The sequence below is a fragment of the Ptychodera flava genome, chromosome 19 (genome assembly GCF_041260155.1).
Source record: "Ptychodera flava strain L36383 chromosome 19, AS_Pfla_20210202, whole genome shotgun sequence".
NCBI lineage: Eukaryota > Metazoa > Hemichordata > Enteropneusta > Ptychoderidae > Ptychodera > Ptychodera flava.
The window spans coordinates 9,927,762-9,945,232 of record NC_091946.1 but is presented as its reverse complement, the minus strand read 5'-3'; the positions used below and the strand labels follow the sequence as shown (position 1 = coordinate 9,945,232).

The following is a 17,471-nucleotide window of genomic DNA, read 5'->3' as shown; positions in this document are numbered from 1 at the left end:
TTGGGGGTAATTTATGCTTTTGTAGAAGACAAATGTGATCCTAGAGGCAAGACTTTAAGTTCAAAGTTCTGTCTGCTTGAGATTTTACACTTGGTCTTCACATCAAGTGCATAGTGTTCACAAACAGCTGGCTAACTCTGTCTCTCTCCCTCTCGCTCTTTCTTTTCTCTCTGTATCGTCTTCTGCCTAGCCATGAGAACAGCCAATCAGAACGTGGCTCTCTCGGCACAATCCAGGGGACAGACACCGCAACAGCAGCAAGCACAGGTCCAGGCCCAGGCCCAGGCATTGCTGGCCCAGCAGCAGGGACCGCTGTCGCCTCAGCAGCTACAACAAAAATTACGACTTCAAAAATTACAGCTGGAACGGGAACAGTTGCGGCGGAGGCAGCTTGAAATACAGCAACAGGTGAGGCTGATCAGGTCAGGGCTATGCCCAGACAAACAGATATTCACTCAGACGCTGGTGGGTCACCACAGATTATCACCAGATTTGCACAGCTACCAAAGAGGTCCATATTCCTTGAAATAATTCCTGCTCAGACTTTTCCCGGCAAATTTATTCATCTTGTTTCTGATATTTTTGACAACAAGCAGTTATTTTGGCAATTTTTTTTCTGCGTTCAGAGAAAATGTTAGAATTTTTGTGCAACATTTTCAGTTCACAAACTAATGAAAGGAACACATGCTGTGAGTTAAGAAGTGAAATATACTTACAGGGACGTAGAACAAGACGTGAATAGGCTTGTTGAAAGGAGATATAGAGACAGTCAGGTAGATACTGGCAGACAGACACTGTCAGATAGTTCAGCAAAGAGAAAACAAAACAACAAAATGGAACAGAAATAGGAGTGTGGGGCGTACATTTGTGTCTTAAATCAATAAGGCTGTTTGAAGTGACACTTGCATACATGTAGTAAAATAAAACCGGTAAAGTTGTAAAAAAAGCCTAGTCTTGAATGATTTGAATGGCAGGTGAACGTAATGAAGGTTAGATGACCTCAGAGTAAATCCCATCAACTCTGTTATATTGAATCATTAAAAGCTGATGTCCAGCCAAAATTAAAGTCGTATTTGTCTGCTTGATAACCAATTTTTTTCCCCTTAACACGTTATTAAGTTGAAATGACTTTGAAAGGACAAATCGTATGCGAAAATGAAAATTTTTTTTAAGTGATAATTTGTCGCGGTAATTGATAGTCGTTTGGGAACGAGTTGTTAAGTTGTTGTCTTGTGAGGTGAGGGTTTGTAATGCGTGTAGGGAGGGAAGGGGTTGGGAAAGGCCTCCCAACAGTAATAGTTATTAGTGCATGCCAGCACATCAACGTCACAATTCAGACGTGGGAGGTGGGGGGAGCTGAATCTTTTATGTTCGGAGAAAGAGAAAAACACATCAGTTAATTGTTGATAAGTCAGGTGTGACTTGGAATAGAAGTAAAAAAAATGAAACCTGTTTTGAGCACCTGGGTGGGAAATGAGTGGGTTTGGCTGTGTTAGTGTGATGTTGTACATTTATCACCCTAGTTGTTTTCAGTGAGTACACTCTCCCAGGTCCAATGCAATCATTCACTTTTTGCGACAACAATATGATTCTTTGTTGATAGTTATGAGCTTGGTTGCCAGGTAGATACAAAAGTTGGGTTTCTTTGGTATAATTATATACAGAGCCAGCTCAGAGGATGGAGTGAGTGGAAAGCCCAGAAAACTAAACACACACTGTTGTCAGGCGTGGTTAGTGTAATTTTGTGTTGCCCCAAAATTTAACAAATGATCCAACAGAAAGGTTATTGTGTCTTAATTGCAAGCATATCATCCGTAGAAAACCCCTTTTCACCCCTGTTTTCCCAGTTCTAGAATATCAATCGGGAACGTAGGGTCATACCAAAGTCTATGAGGAAAAAGGAGACATGGTCCCTGCATTTCAAACCAACTTTCTCAAGATCATGGATAGTTTGTGTAAAATATTGACAGTTTAACCTTGAAACTAATTGAATTCATCATCTGGAAATAGTTTGAAAAAGGTAAAAACAACGTGATGAAGATAAAATAATATGGCCATGCATACATATTGTGATGAGATAACTAAGATATTCGTCTCAACATATGATACACAGTAAATTGAATTTTAAGAATGACAATCCAAAAATGGTATAAGTAGCTGGGAAGATATAATCCATAGTGTGCTTTACTAGAAATTGTAATATTGATGTTACAGCATGCCCTATTGGAACAGACGCTGTTCCGCTCTGTCATAATGAAAATTTAGACCATTGAGCTGTGTTATGAGATGCGTAAAGGCAAGATTCTAGCCAATTGTTTGAAACTGTAGAGTTTATACAGCACAGAATGACTTGGCAAGACACTTGACTACAGATGTCTTAATGCCTTAACTGTCAGAGGCTATCTTATTAAGCTTCTTTAAAAGGCAAAATATGAGTTGGTTGGTACCAGATAATATCTCAGAGGTCAACTTTCCTGAGCAGTGGATCTCCGGCAATACTGATTACATGGAGTCTGCTGGTTAGGTTTTCCCGAAGCCACTTCCAAGGCCATCTGTGTACCAGAAAAAAATTGATTTTTTTAAAAATCTACGCCAAATATAGCTTGAAAAGTTCAGTCTTATGGTAAGTTCTCTGGAAATGAAATTTTCATGGACAAATTTTCCTTTTTGCTGTGTTTGTTGTTGTTGTTTTCTTGTCCAGTGACCCCGAAGGCCCAATAACTATAAACACGGTGGAATCCTTTGCGATCCTTTCTACTGCCCGCTGTGAGTTACTTATTGTATCCTTGGTTATTGATGACTTAGCTTGCTTTCTAAGCCCTCGCTATTGTCATCAACCGTATCTCCCCGGGGCTGTCTGTGTCATGCAGATAAAAACATGTGCCAGAGGTCTTAAAAGGTCTCCCTCCAACATTAACTGAGCCCCACCAAACAACTGTTAATCATATCTCCTTGGGACTGACTGTCTACAAAAACAGCCACTTAAAACTTTTTTTCTCATGTCTTCTGTCTGGCTGTCTGTACCCACCACTTAAACCCTTCGGCCTCCACCCCACAGTCTACTGTAATAACTTTTGGCCAGCCCCCAACAATACAGTCAAATGCTTTTTCAGCATGTCTGTGCAAAAACTGAAAAACATCTGAGCCGAGCGTGCATCATATTGATCTAGGTAGCTGACACTAGTCCAGGGTTGGTTCTACCAGACTGCAGAGATGTACCCCTCAGTGTGTAAGAAAATTTGTGCGGTGTCAGCGGGCTAGAGGAAATGGGCCAGAGATTTTATTTTTTTAAATATACACATAGCACAGTAAACAAATGTATTGATCCAAATCGAATGTTTTAACTGTCATCATGCCAGCAGTATGGTTTTCCTTTTAAGGAGGGACCGTGAGCTGTTTTGGTCTTAGGGTAGTGAAACAGCTTACTTTGTAAACCTCAGCAGCTCTTCCCTGGTGTGTGAGCCGTAGTTAATTTGTTTTTATATCCATTACTGTTATCCATAAAACCAAATCTAAAATCTGTGCCTTGGTTGGAAAGTCATGAAAGATGAGATGGATATTGTCCTGTCAAGACATCTTGCAGCTGTTGAAATATCAGCCAGGCCTAAGTCCAATCCACAGTTGTACAAAGATGGGATTGCTGCTGGATGGAGTATCTGGCATGTTACTATTTTTAAACTGTTTTCCTGGCAGAAGTCTGCCGCTGTCTGCTGCTTTGTTAGTTGGTGTCTGGTAATATCGACCGCAGAATATTTCTTGACCTAAACAAACAGAGAAATTGTTCACAGCAATGATGAGACCATTATTATTTCCTGGAGTTTGTTATTCGACGGACGCAGACTTAGTTTGGAATCACTTCAAGTTACCTGATGAGAGTTGCAGTTGAATGTCGGGTGCAACATGAAAAAGACAATATTTTTTATTGACTTGTTTGAAAAACAAAGACAAGTTTTTGTGTTCGTGTTTGTGGAAAAAATGGGACGTTTGTTAATGTGCATTTGTGAATCTGGTGACTGTTTGATGAAGATGACAGACACTGAGAAATGTCTGTATCACACACACAACTGACAGTGCAGTATTTCTTGCAAATGATGTCATCGCCTGTCAGCTGGTGCTTTTTTTGGAGCAAATGAAATCGTGAAAGGCCAGTATTAAAAATGGATCATGAGTCAACCCACCATTGCATGGCTTCATACACCAATATACATAGCTGACTCTGAGGAGGTTGAGAAAATAGGAAATTAGGCATTAACCTTTCCTCCTTTGATGGCCTGATAGGATATTCAAGTCTTGATGAGAAAATCTGAGACGGAGTGTTTTCATCACGGCAGACTTTTGTTTGTTTTAAAGCAAGGTTGAGTAATTGTAGCAATGACTAAGTGTTCCTGGAAAAGTCAGCGCTTTACAGGAAGTCTGCTGGTTGCCAACGTCCATGGTTGAGCAGGAAGTGTAGGCTTTTGTGTTTTATGTTGATAGTTTTGCATTGTGTTATTGCAAAGTTTTTCTGCTCATTATCCAAGCTGTGTAAGTCCAGAGTCTAGTCAGTTGTTTTCTGCCTAGTAGAACCCAAAAATGTTGCAAAATGACAGGGTAGCATCTAGACCAGAGCAGTGCATAGATTTGAGTTGTACATTTAAATTATTGTAGAGTATTGGGGGTTTTTGCTCAGTGTTAATGGCAAAAGTCTGTTTACTAGCTGTTGTATTTATGTTCAGGGTCCATACTTATTAATATTCATAGCTGGTTAAGGGTAAGTCTCTGTTGCCACGGGGTTATGTTACGGTCTACGAACCAGGTAATTGTTCCTGGGTTCCCTTTGCATTGTTTTGTTCCAAGTATTAAAAATGCAGTGGGCTTTCCTTTTCGTACATCAAGTAGGTTGGGTTTAGGAAAACCAGCAATTTTCAAATCATTTACCTAATATCATACACCCTTTGCAAAGACAGCACTAGATCATGCTTTTTTCCATAACACAGAGATTCCCCCAGGGATAAACTGATTACCTATTTCCCCATTTACCTTAATGCTGCCGTGCATGCCGATTACTTTGAATGGCATCATGGGACCAACACACAGTGATGTAAGTGCAAAGGTTCAACATAGGAAATAACACAACAACAACAACAACAAATTCTTGTCAAGATTGATGCAGTTTTGGCATTGATTTTTTGAAGAGTGCCAATGGAGAGCTCAAATGGTAAAGAATACAAGATTTAAACTAAGTTTTCGTACAATTCAACACAACGGTAGAAGATAATTAAAATTACAATTTATTTTGTGGTTTACAGTATCATTAGACGATTGAATATTTCTATGTTTTACAGCAGTTGTGTGTTATACGTGTACTATGAAACTTTCACAGTACAGTGTTGTACAATTTACAAAGTCATGACTGTCCAGACAAGCTTATCATTTTTGAAACAGAATATTTTAATAGTGTATGAAGTTGAAACTCCGTTTCTGAAATGAAACAAAAAGAACGAAGAATTTTGAATGTCTTCGTATTCTAAATATTACCCATAGTCCACCAGACAAAGAACATCAGTAAGTAAGACGATATGGCCATCTTGGGAGGTAAGCAAGATGACACACAAACAAACAGACACACGGGTGAAATATATGAGTCGATACTGGACTGAGGTTACAGTATAGCCATCATTGAACCCCGTGAACTTTGAGAAAAGTGATTGTGCAGGACATGAACTCGGCAACCTCATGAGGAAACTTTATAGGTTTGCACTGAATCATGGAGACTTATTTAAGCCATTACGTCCACAGAGCTTTGCATGGCATCATAAGATGTTTATATCTGGGCTAATTTTAAATCGTGGTGTAAAAGGCGACAGGGTTATCATACCGCAGGGGTTCTTGAATGCAGAACAGTGCCTCCCAGCTGATGAAATAAATAGGTATGGAACAGAAGTCAGTGAAGTTCATGATAGAGGAGATCAAGGTCATTTAGGTATAATGTAATTATTGCCATGTGATACAGGAAGTGTAAGGGGTTATCTTTAGGGATATTGGTGTTATTGCCAGCGTTGAGTTCTTGCAGTATCATCTCTGTGAAGGGAAATGGCTTCTAACACTGATCTCGAAGCATTTTGAACAATGAACCTTGCAAGTAAATTGCACGCTTATACAGATAATGGAGTCTTCTTGATTCTGAAGGTTATGTGATAGGTCCCACAGAGATTAAAAGTTTTGTAAGGTTATTCCATGATAATGGCATTCCTTGTCGTACATGAAGACCATTTAATTCCGGGGATTACTGGTTTGATGGCTTTGTGTTGGGCGTGCCTTTCTACGTGTGAACTTTGACCTGCAATGGGTGTAAATTCACAGAGGCTTGTGTGGGTCAGGACATGCAGTCTTGAAATCTTTACATTTTGCTCAACTGTACTCTTAAAACAGTGTCATTTTCATTGAGATATCATGTAGTAATGGTTTAACAGTTAATGTTATCTCTCGTCAGAACGGTTTATCCTAGGCTTATAATGTGTCTCAGTAGTGTCCATGTAGATGTCAATACAGAGGATAAGCTGGTTTTTGTTAGCAAAAATTGAAAATAAAATGTACCTTTTAGACAGTTTTAGTTCAATGTAATGAAGATGTGTGTTTGGTCTGTGTAACCCTTGTACAATATACATACAGTGAAATTATGTACATTGGTGAATTTGAAATTAAAGGTCAAGTTCATCTAATGAAGACACTTTCAGAATGTGAAAAACGTTGCTCTTAGGTTATGCTTACTGACACATGCACAGTGCTACAAAACAATTAGAATTTTTTTTTTCTATAAATTGGTTAGAGTTAGAAAGTGGCTGAAGTTCAGAACCACATTTCAGCAATATTACCTGTGATTATGACTTGCACAGGCACCGTTGTAGTACACTTTAAGCTGATGGAATATCAATTATTGCATTTAGAACTCACATTGTCTTTAATTAAAGAGTTCATACAAGCTCAGTCGCTCATATTAGGCGAGAGTCCTTCAAACAGATTGTTGCTTTTGACCCCTTTCACATTCAAATTTTGTGACAACCACATTGTTTTCTACAGCAAATTGGGACCTCCAGAAGGAAAAAGTTGGGGTCAGAGAGTTTAGAATCGAAGTAAGCAAGCATATAAAACGTCGTAGTCAATATGGAATATATCAGCCTATTTCTAAATGTGGTATGGTTCTTTTCATCTGCATGTGCTTGCAATTTGAACAGTAAGATATCTGAATCCTCTGTGACATCGTTTAGGTTTCCAGCTGTGCCATGTGTCTTCAGTGAATGCTTCCTTTGCAAATTAATCATGTTTTTGTTATCCTATGGCCAAACTGTTTCCAAATTGACCATATATTACGTGCGGTTTTGCCATCAGTATAAACATACAGATACTGCCCTGGTTGGAAAGGAAAGTTGACACAAAAAAAGATGCTTGGGTTGAGAAAAATTGAAGGGGGTATTCATCAGGGGTGGCCCTTTCAATCTAATGAAAGCCAGATTAATTGTTTCATCAGATAAAACTCTGATTATCAGAAAGAGTTGGATTAACTGGATTATTGGATATCAGGGTTTAAATTGATTATCAAGGTTGTGGTGTTTTGATTTGGTCGCCAAGTCCATCTGCAGTTGCTAAGTCCATCTGCCTTTGTTTCAGGAGGTACAACTCCGTAAAGAGATTGGAGACGACGGCAATCCTATCAACACGAACCAATCACAACAGAGCAGCGAAGTAACGTCAGTCTCCACGACCGGCGTGGATCCGTTCCTCAGCGGCGGAGGAACCTATCACAGTAGAGACGAAAGCGCGGACAGCGGCCTGGGTATGAGTTCTAATTACAGCCTACCAAGAACGCCCGATGATATGTTAAGTAACGTGGATGAGATGGACACCAGCGATGGAGGTGGGTTATTTTATTTTTCTCAATTAAAACAGGGAAGTAGCATCTTCTGCAGTGTTTGCAGCCAAGGAGCTATTTCCTGTGATAAAGTACAGTAGCGTTAAATACATTTTTGAACTACATATCAATGACATGTACAAGTTCTTTTTCCTGCTTGGAGGTCATTACACAGTGACGTGATCACAGCGTTGACTTCAATGGAAAGTGTTGAAGCGGAAGTTTTGTTAAAATCCAGCACAGTTGTATTATTGTCTCAGTTCTCTCACAGGAAATTTCTCACGTTTTTCTGATGACTGATTGTTGTTTATCAGCACCTCTTTGATGGGATCATGATAACTGTAACTTTTCACAATATTTTCAGAATGTTTGCTATTATAAAACAAGTATATTTCCTTCGTCTGTTCCCATTATTGAAATACTAAGTATTTGCATTGCAAAGACTACACATGGTGTATGATTTGCTCTGTTATTATTGACAAGTGAATTACAGTCGGCACTAAAATTCATCGTCAACAATAACATAGGATACTACACACATGCAGTCTGTGGTGACAAGGTGAACACGAGACATATTGACATGATTTTAGCAGTTGCAGAAGAAAGTGTTGTTCAGAAACGTAGTAGAAATAATGGAGACTGCATGAAAATTTACAGCTATTTGAGTTCTAACCTTTTCACCACAATATCTTGGTATTGCTCCATTGTTCTCTATAGCAATGTTGGACCTATGAACTGTGAAACAGGGGTGGCCGAGTTGTAGCATCACACATAAAGTGGGATATTGGGATTACCTGTCGCAAGACCACACTGTAAATCTTGTACCTTCAAATGTTGAGATTATTGGTTTCAGGAAAATTTTATGCTGACAGAAAAAATCTTGCTTGATGTCACTACAATCATAATAAAATTTGTGAATCTCATCAAAAAAGAGAGGGCATTGACTGCATTTCACATGAACAGCTGTGGAATCATGCTTTCCGAACAATAACTGTATCACTGTCCAACCAGTGCCATGTTCTTTTTCCAAACCCTGGATCCCTGAAATTTACACACACACACACAGATACACACTCACAGCTTATCACAAAAATAGAGTGTTTTGACACCGCTGTTAAACTGCATTGTCTCTGCAGAGTATCAAATTTACTTGAAACGTGCAAGATGTACAATTACCGGTTGCCTTTCCTTGTATGGTTTATTTGTTGCACAGTTGAACAGTGGCATCTTTCCATCTCGTCATGACATCTCCGAAACTGATTGGTAGCATCAATTTCACGCAGGGTTCTAAACCACAAACACTAGCAGCTTCCCGTCAGCTATCTCTAATTTCAGTCTTGATTCCAAAACTCAGTGACAGATAATTCAGGGATGTTTCACACCATTGTTCCAAGTAGTTGAGCAGAGGCCTTCAGCTGTTCCAATCTATGTGTGGGCAGTACTCCAGGCTTTAAATCCATGCCTTCATCTGTCCATTCCAACTTTGTAATCTGGTTTAGCTGCTGAGGAGATGACCCTCATATCAGTTTCATTTCAGTTTCTTCAGGATAGCAGTTGCACTGTCCTTTGTGACTGTATATAAAACATGGATGCAAGTGGAAATATTTTTATACCAAAAGAAATTTGTGAAAGTTGTGAATACTGACTGTCCATTCTAGTTGGAGGAATGTCAGGTTCTTTTGGGATAATTTTTGTTGTTGGAGGAAGCCTTCAGTAATTTTAACTCAAAAACAAATATTTTTTTTAACTTGATCATTTCTGGCACTTGATACTCACCAATTTTGAAAATCCACTTACTGCGCATCCCAAATTTTGGTCATTGTCATAAACCACCGGCCTAATTCACATTACCTGTAATCATTACCAGAAGATCACTGTAGTGTGAAAACTGCTGTGGCTTGGGACAATAAATTTGGTGTAAAAGTACATTCAATGACTTATTAAAAAGATCAGTCCCAATTTCAAGTGAGCTGATCACTACAGATTTCAGTCAGGAATAAAGTAACAGAGGATGGGTCATGTGTATGTTGACATTTGAATATTATCAATCATAAGCGATTATTCAGATAGTATCTTGATGGAGCACACAGAAGAGCTATAGTTTTAAATACATCATACTTTTAATTCTCATGTACAATTAATTCTCATGTACAAGTCTGTAAGCGAATGTAGGCACTTGTATTAACAGAATTGTGTACTTCTGTAAACCAGGCTGTCTTTTTAAGAACCTAACAAAACTGGAATTTTGACCTAAATTGGATGTCCTGAAGTGTCTATTAATTTTTAATGCCGTATGTATTCATCACAGGTTGATAATTACTGTTTATAATTTTAATTTTAATTTCATTGCTTTTTGTTTACATAATTCTCTGCCTTACAAATTGTTATGTCGGTTCTTTGATTTTCATTGGCCAATGTAGAGACTCCAATGGGTCAATAATAAGTGGTTTATCCAGCCATGTGCTCTTCAGTGCGTTTATTTCTCTGCCACCGCAGTGCTGTCACTCCAGAAACCATTCAGAGAGTCAAGTGATGCGTGCTTAAAAAAAATTGACTTAGTGAATGGCTGACAGCTGTTACACAGTTGACAGTGATATCGCAGACTGTTCGGTTGTAGTGTGTATGTCAAAGTGGGCCGCAGACTGCCAAATCTGACAGGTTTTGACACCTATACTGACACATCAGGGTCATACAAGTCCGTGCTCATTACAGAGCTGTCTTCTGTCTACCGTAGTCAAGTAATTTTGAGTGAATTTGGATATTTCTAGTTTAAAGCTGTTGAAATAATTTTCATCATCTCATTGGAGTTAGAAATGAGTGTTACAGTTTTGTCATGGCATTCACATTGAAGGCCATGTCTTAATTTCCACAGTGCTATGAATTTCAGCCGTGTTGAAACACAAGGAGAACTTTTACTCTGTGCAAACAGTTTGTCGAGAGGGACCTCATTGATCATTAACATCTTGCAACCAGAGTCCAAAGTGCATCCTTGGGTGAGTTTATTAACCCAGTGTCGTATATAGGTCACAGCCCATTCAAAGGTCCTCTGGTTGTCATGGTCCCAGCAGGGAGGCAGTCAACAGTTGCCAATCATGATTCGACTGATTACCCTCAAGATCATCTGCTCCCATCAGCAGCAGAGAATAATTTCCAAACAAAATTAATTTGCTCAGTACTTGCAGTCACACTTTCAATAATTGCTGTGGTAATTACAAGGAAAGAGTAAGCAAGCAGTACCTAGGTTACTGTAAAAGCCGACTTTTATAGTTTCTAGATTGCTAGTAGTAAATGAAACAATGAGAATAAAATTTATGACCTTACATTTTCTTTCTTTCTTTTTTTTTCGCTTCAGAGAGGAAGACAGAAGTGAGCACAGGAAGTGGCAGTCATGGTCATGATGCGCCGATGAGTGAATACTTAGAATCGATGCCCAGCGGTAATGTGGACCTCAGTAATCTGGACACGACGACTGCAGAGAGTGAAGACTTGGTGCCAAGTCTGCACGAGGCGCTGAGCTCTGACATCCTGAATGATGTGGAGGCAGTCCTTTCACCACACAAAATCGACAGCTTCCTCACGTGGCTGTAGAAGGAAAGCTTCAAAAGAAAGCATTGAAATTCTTTTTATTTTTAAAAAAAAATTTGCCGACAGATTTTCAACGCATTAAGAAAAGAATCCCACCACCGCCATGATTAGAGAGGGTTGGCAAATCTGTATCTTGAAAACGGGGGCAGTTTTAACTGTCAGATTCGAATTGTTATTTTTTTTGCTCTGCAACTTTTGATGTGGATTTTCCTTTTTTTTGAAGAATTTTCTTTCCCTGAGAAATCATGTTTGTTCAGAGTACAGCAACATTAGTTAATATCCACTGCAAGTTTTTTGTATTTCTCCAAATTTCCTTGTCCGAAAATGACTCAACATTATTGGACACAAGACGTAACAGAGCAAATTTTGCCAACCCCCTTCAGAATCAGTGCTGTAAAGCAAACATGGCCGATCACACAAGTGATGTTTGTGTCTTCCAAAATTTACTCCAGATCACAGTTTTACCTCTCAATGAATATTATTATCACAGTGTTTAACAGAATTTTTTCCTTTCTTTTCAGCTAATGTACGAACATTTTTTTTATTTTGTAGTCAGAATATTTCATAGTGGTCTGTTGTCAGGCCTGGACAAGGTCAGAGGGGGTCACATGAATTATGGGATAGGGCGTCGCATCTGCCTTACTTTATCTGTCCAGCTGTCTCTGCCGTCAGCGTAAATTAGCCGGAAATTCCAACCCTGTATCTGGGTTCTGCCCAGGACCTGCAAAGAGGCGTTTTTTACGGACACTAGATATAATGATATGCAAAGCTGATTCATTAAACTATGCAAAAAATCACTTTTCAAATGAAATGAGAAAAAAGAAAATGATCCCACTGTAAATGGTGATCATGATTTGCTTGGTTTGATCGATCTGTCGGGAAATTTGATCTTTACACTAATTGATTCTGCCACTTTTTCCTAGGACGATCAAGTTACCGTGCTATAGCTGTATTGTATTTTGTAGCATGCAAATTAATCATCCCTGTCATAGCATTTATGGATTATGCAAATTCCACACAATGAAAGAAAGGCCTTGGATTCAGATTGTGGTCATTCACAACATCAATACATGAAGTGCACGCAATCTGAATGATAGAATCTGAATCATGGAATAGTTTTGATGTCACCATCGAAGGGCGAGAGAGCTGGTCAGATGAACTGAAAAGTATTTTTAGTTAAAAAAGATGCAATATGTCACACTGTATAATGTATTAATGTGACTGTAGATACAAATATTCTTCACTGATGTTTTTTTGAATTTTAGCCAAATACAAAGCAATATTAATGATTGTTGTACGAAGGACCAAACATTCCCATTCACGGTCTCCCTAGTCGCATGATAAAAGTGGAGAAAACCCCCTAACCCCCATATGATATGCAAATCAATCCATATTGTGCCTTAAATTTATTTTCTCCACTGCCAGAAAATATTGAAAACAACTTCTGAAAAAATAGTACTTTAATGTCAATACTCAATTTGTAATGTTCCCTCCTGCCCCCAAATTCCTGTTTTCCCCGTCCCCAAGAAATTATTCACAGTTTAGAGAATTAACCTATTGACATTCTCCTGTGAAGTTTATGATAGTATTATAGCATTTCATGTAATTTTTAGTCCACTTTGAAGAGAGGACAGCGTGCCTTCCAGGTCAACAGTGTAGACAAGGCAGAGTGCCAAGTTGAACTTGGACTTGCTCGCAGCAAAACCAGATGACTATTTTTGTAAAATGTATGTAAATCCAGTTTCGCAGTCCAATTAGGGCAACCGTACAGCGATGTATCAACGGGGCATGCTAGACCGATTACAAACGTTATATCAGTAGATTTTTTGTACAGTGAATATGTTGTAAAGGTCACAGGTTAATGGATTGCAAAAAATACTTTCAGTTTTGTGAATGGACAGTCATATTTTGACAGAATAGCCAATGAGACAAAAGTACATATATGGACAAAAATTTTTAAGTTCTGGGACTGTAAGATTTCACGTAATTGAGTTTGGGTGAAAGAAAATTGATAGTGTTAAACCTAATGGCAGTAAAGTTCAGTGCAAACTGCTACAAACTAGTTTAATGCACTTCAAATGCAGGGGACAATCTCTAAGATATTGCTTTAATAAGCAGCACGGATGTGACCTGCCAAAACACATCAAATGAAGGATGAAATGTTGTAAAATCCGTGGTAATTTGAAAAAGCACAAAGTTATTCATAGGAGAACTAACACATTAGTTCAGTTTGTCCAGTAAAATTTCACTGGTTTTGACCCAAACTATGTTATTTTTTCTCTTTTTAATCCTTTCTCCCAGAGTTATAAAACCAATTACCATATTCACAGCCTTCAATTTATATTTTTCAGGAGATTATTGACAACAAACTTCCCAATCTGCCATTTGGTGTTTTTCATTGTTATGAGCCAAGATAATGGCTACAGAGCCACCTTATAGCTGTGAATGTGTGCAATTAACTGAATTAACTTATCAAATTTTGCCACTTGCCGTGTGTCTGTATTTAGTAGTTCTGTTTTCTTTTTTTAAAATGTAAAAAGAATCGAAAATCGGAGGGGAAAAGGGACTTCATCAGTATTGTGACCGGTCACCTACAGTTCTGCCTTGTGTACTTGAACAGTTAACAGAGGGCAGATCTGTGGGCGGACTGTTAATCTATAATTGGATGAGTCAAATTAAATCTCCGAGTTGGTCTGTGGTAGGAAGGTCAGTGTTCTCAGCTAACAGCGCTGGTGATATTTGATCTGCGCTGGTATCAGCTCAGTTGGCAGGCAGGCTAGCTAACCTATCTCACTGTTATTATAGCTATCTCGGGCAAATGCTCTACGGCCACTCAAAAATCCAAGGTTTTTCCCTCTCCTGAAAAGTAGCCGCCGTGGTTTTGACGTCACAAGGAAAAAACATATTGGTTCTTTTCCATGGAGTTGGACCTTTTCCAGTTCTTTGATGTGTCTGGGTGTATTAAGCAAGTACAGACAGCCAAGGAGGAAAAAAGACCGCTCCGGTCTGACCTCTTGGGGTCAGCTCCGTGCACCCGCAGGGCTTATAAAACAATATGACTGCTATATCGGTATGCAAGAACCCCTAGTTCTTTATCGTAGAGAACAGCTGTTGTGACCTTCATCAGCTGAAAGTGCTTCTTAAGGAGAGAAGACTGCATTATGTTCAAGTTCTTGTGAAGGATGACTTGATGCTGAAAAAAACTTGACACATGGCCACTAATTTGTAAATTACAAAATTTCTCCTGGTGTCGCTAGTTGGTGCAAGTTAGGTTGGCCAAATTTTGAAGGTGATGTCTCAAATTTTCTAGTGGTCCTATGCTTTCCATCTGTGCATGTTATTTGAAATAGCTTTTTCAGATGGAAAGACAGTTAGTTTGCCCTTTGGTAGGATGTTAAAGGTCTAATGATAGAGGAAACAGATTGGTCCCATGAAAGGATGAACATTTTGAGTAGATTAAAGAATGGATTACGCCTCCATGACTGACTTTGACATACCAACACTGCATTTGTCGTAAACGCCTAAATCAAATGGAAATGTTCTCAAGAATAAATTTGAGTCACTCCATGGAAAAAAAGTTGTTGGTTGCTAGGGTAGCTCCCACTGTTGCTAGGGCAGCACAAGTGTGTAATGAAGCAGAGAGCTTGGAAGACCTGCGTGCACAAACTTGTAAATTATCAAAATGTGTTGTAAATAGTTTGTATAGAATTGTGTGTGGATACCAAGCTGAGCAGAGAGACTATCATTGTCCTATATAGACCAGAAGTTTTAGTTCTGTTGAAAGAGGTTTTGAGTTGAAGCAGAATGGTCTCTGTGAAATGCAAGCTGTCCAACTGGTCAGAATGGACTTGATTTGGAAACAGGATGAAAGATTTCACATGCATATTTTATAATCAACTTATCGGGTCCCTCTGTAGTGGATGGTTTATCACTATAATTGTTGAAAAGTCATATGGCTCGGGATTACTCGTCTCAAAATTTGACAGAGAGCAGAAACAACAAGAAATGAAATGGACTTTGCAAAGACTTGTTGAAAATCGGTTGTCGCAAAGAAGTCTGTTTGAAATGGCTCTTGTTACCACAAATGTGTCGCTAACTTTCGTGTGGCATTCAATTTCGAAAATTACACAAAAGAGAGAAAATTTTTTTGTAATGATAATCTTAGTGTTGATGTTCAATTTTGTTGGGAGTAGTTTGTTAGCCTGCCTGCCATAGAGATGCTGGAAAACTCTATTCTGAGAATTTTAATTATGGCGTATAAGTACTGACTGCCGTGTTGTCCACCTCTTTCTTCAAGTCTTGTTGCCATAGCAACTAGAATTTCTTTCTTTAGCAGGTGTGCAGTGTTTCCTTGCCACTCTTTGATATGTAAATGAACAATGGGTGAAGGGTTCCACCCGAGTTGAAGTCCACAAATTGTGCACACGCATGCCTCTCTCTCACTCATGTAAGTATTTACAAAAGAAAAATAACCTTGTGAGATCAGAAATACAAGGAGTTGATGTACAGCAGCAAGAGTTGCCAGGGAGCAGTGGGAAAATTGAATTTACAAATGAAACAAGGGCTCATTAATTCAGATAGAGGGGGAAAAAGGTCATAAATTAATGTGTAATTTAAATTATTGCTGCCCTGGAAGTGATGGATAGTTGATAATTTGTTCAAGTAAATTGTTGTCAACGGTTGAAAATGAGAGTAGCATCTGTAATCAACTGCAATACAGTAAGTTATCAGCCAATGTGACCAACTACAGTGTAAAGCTATGATCAGGTTCAGTTTCTATTATTAGTCTCCATTAGCAATAACTTTTGATTTATTTTCTATTACTTTGTTCTGCCTGTCAAATACAGTTTCTTATTCTACTCCCGATGCGTCAAAATGCCTTGTCGATTTGTCAATGGCGTCTGTATGTGTGTAATGCCCAGTTATTATTGATGGCTGAATTTTAGTCACAAACAGAATTCTTTTGTCAGCAATAACATTACAGCAAATCTAATACTTTGTTTTGACCATACGTTAGGGAGAAAAATAAGAAGACGTATTTGCCACACAAAACAGCAGTAATGAGAAAAGCTGTCAAAAGTTACAGCCTCTGTTTAAATACCTTGCCATCTATTGCAATTACACTGTCAGTTATGTTTACAGATGTTTTTTCATCCCTTTTACAGCTTTTGTAATAAAACTTCTAACTAACCAATTTTAGCTTCATTCCATCATTTTTTTTGTATTTTTGAATCAGAGATTTGATCTGAATCTGTAAACACTTTTTCATCACCCCCCACCCAGCCCACCAATTTCCTGGTTTGTAACAAAAAATGGGAAAAGGTATTTCAAGTCTTTGGTTTGGCAACTAGAGTTTCTTGTCAGTGGTCCACTATGTACATAGGGTAGGGCCCTTTCACCAATGACCCCAACAACAATGAGAAGATATTAACCGCTGTGTGTTCCCCCGTCACAGTTCAATACATCACGTTTCATGATTTGCAGCATTTGATTTGTTTATGCATGGAAGTTTTATTCTTTCTGTCATCAGAGATGTCTGGGTTTTTTTTGCAATGGACCTATAATATATTACCAAAGCTAAATATACCCTTGTATTAGCCTTTGTAGATTTCTAATCTCTGACAGCAAGTTGCCAAAGACATTTAAATACTTTTTACTCTATTTGACTCAATTGTAATAATAATAATTAATAATAATAAAACTAAGCATGGACATTTTTTATTGTTTTTAGTTGGAATAGTTCAGTGGACTTTATATATATTTCTGTTTTAAAATTTTTTATGTTGTTTCTGTTATGTTTTTTTTTTAAATTCTGGTTCACGTATGTTTCTGATTTGATGTCGACAGTCAATGTAATGTCGTGGAGTTTCTCCGCAAGAAACAAGGTTTGTAAATAAAATGAAACAGCATTCTCGTGTAAGCTGGCTGTGTCTGTGTCATCATTTCTTGATATTATTAGGCCATCTCAAATCATCGCTGATGACTTGCGTCATCGCGT

The 17,471-nt window shown here is 38.4% G+C and overlaps 1 protein-coding gene across 4 annotated transcripts in view; it reads left to right on the top strand.

Annotated features, from left to right (window-relative positions):
* The window catches only part of LOC139118516 (transcriptional coactivator YAP1-A-like), a 36,087-nt gene extending 18,694 nt beyond the window's left edge, over window positions 1-17,393 (top strand). For 2 of the 4 annotated variants that reach the window (XM_070681846.1, XM_070681848.1), the window contains exons 3-5: window positions 191-408; window positions 7,648-7,894; window positions 11,241-17,393. In XM_070681846.1, coding sequence (XP_070537947.1) covers window positions 191-408; window positions 7,648-7,894; window positions 11,241-11,476 — 701 coding nt within the window. In that variant the 3' untranslated portion in view covers window positions 11,477-17,393. The remainder of the gene's footprint in view (window positions 1-190; window positions 409-7,647; window positions 7,895-11,240) is intronic. The other 2 variants (XM_070681847.1, XM_070681849.1) reach the window with 1 other exon arrangement.
* The last annotated feature ends 78 nt before the right edge of the window (window positions 17,394-17,471 follow it).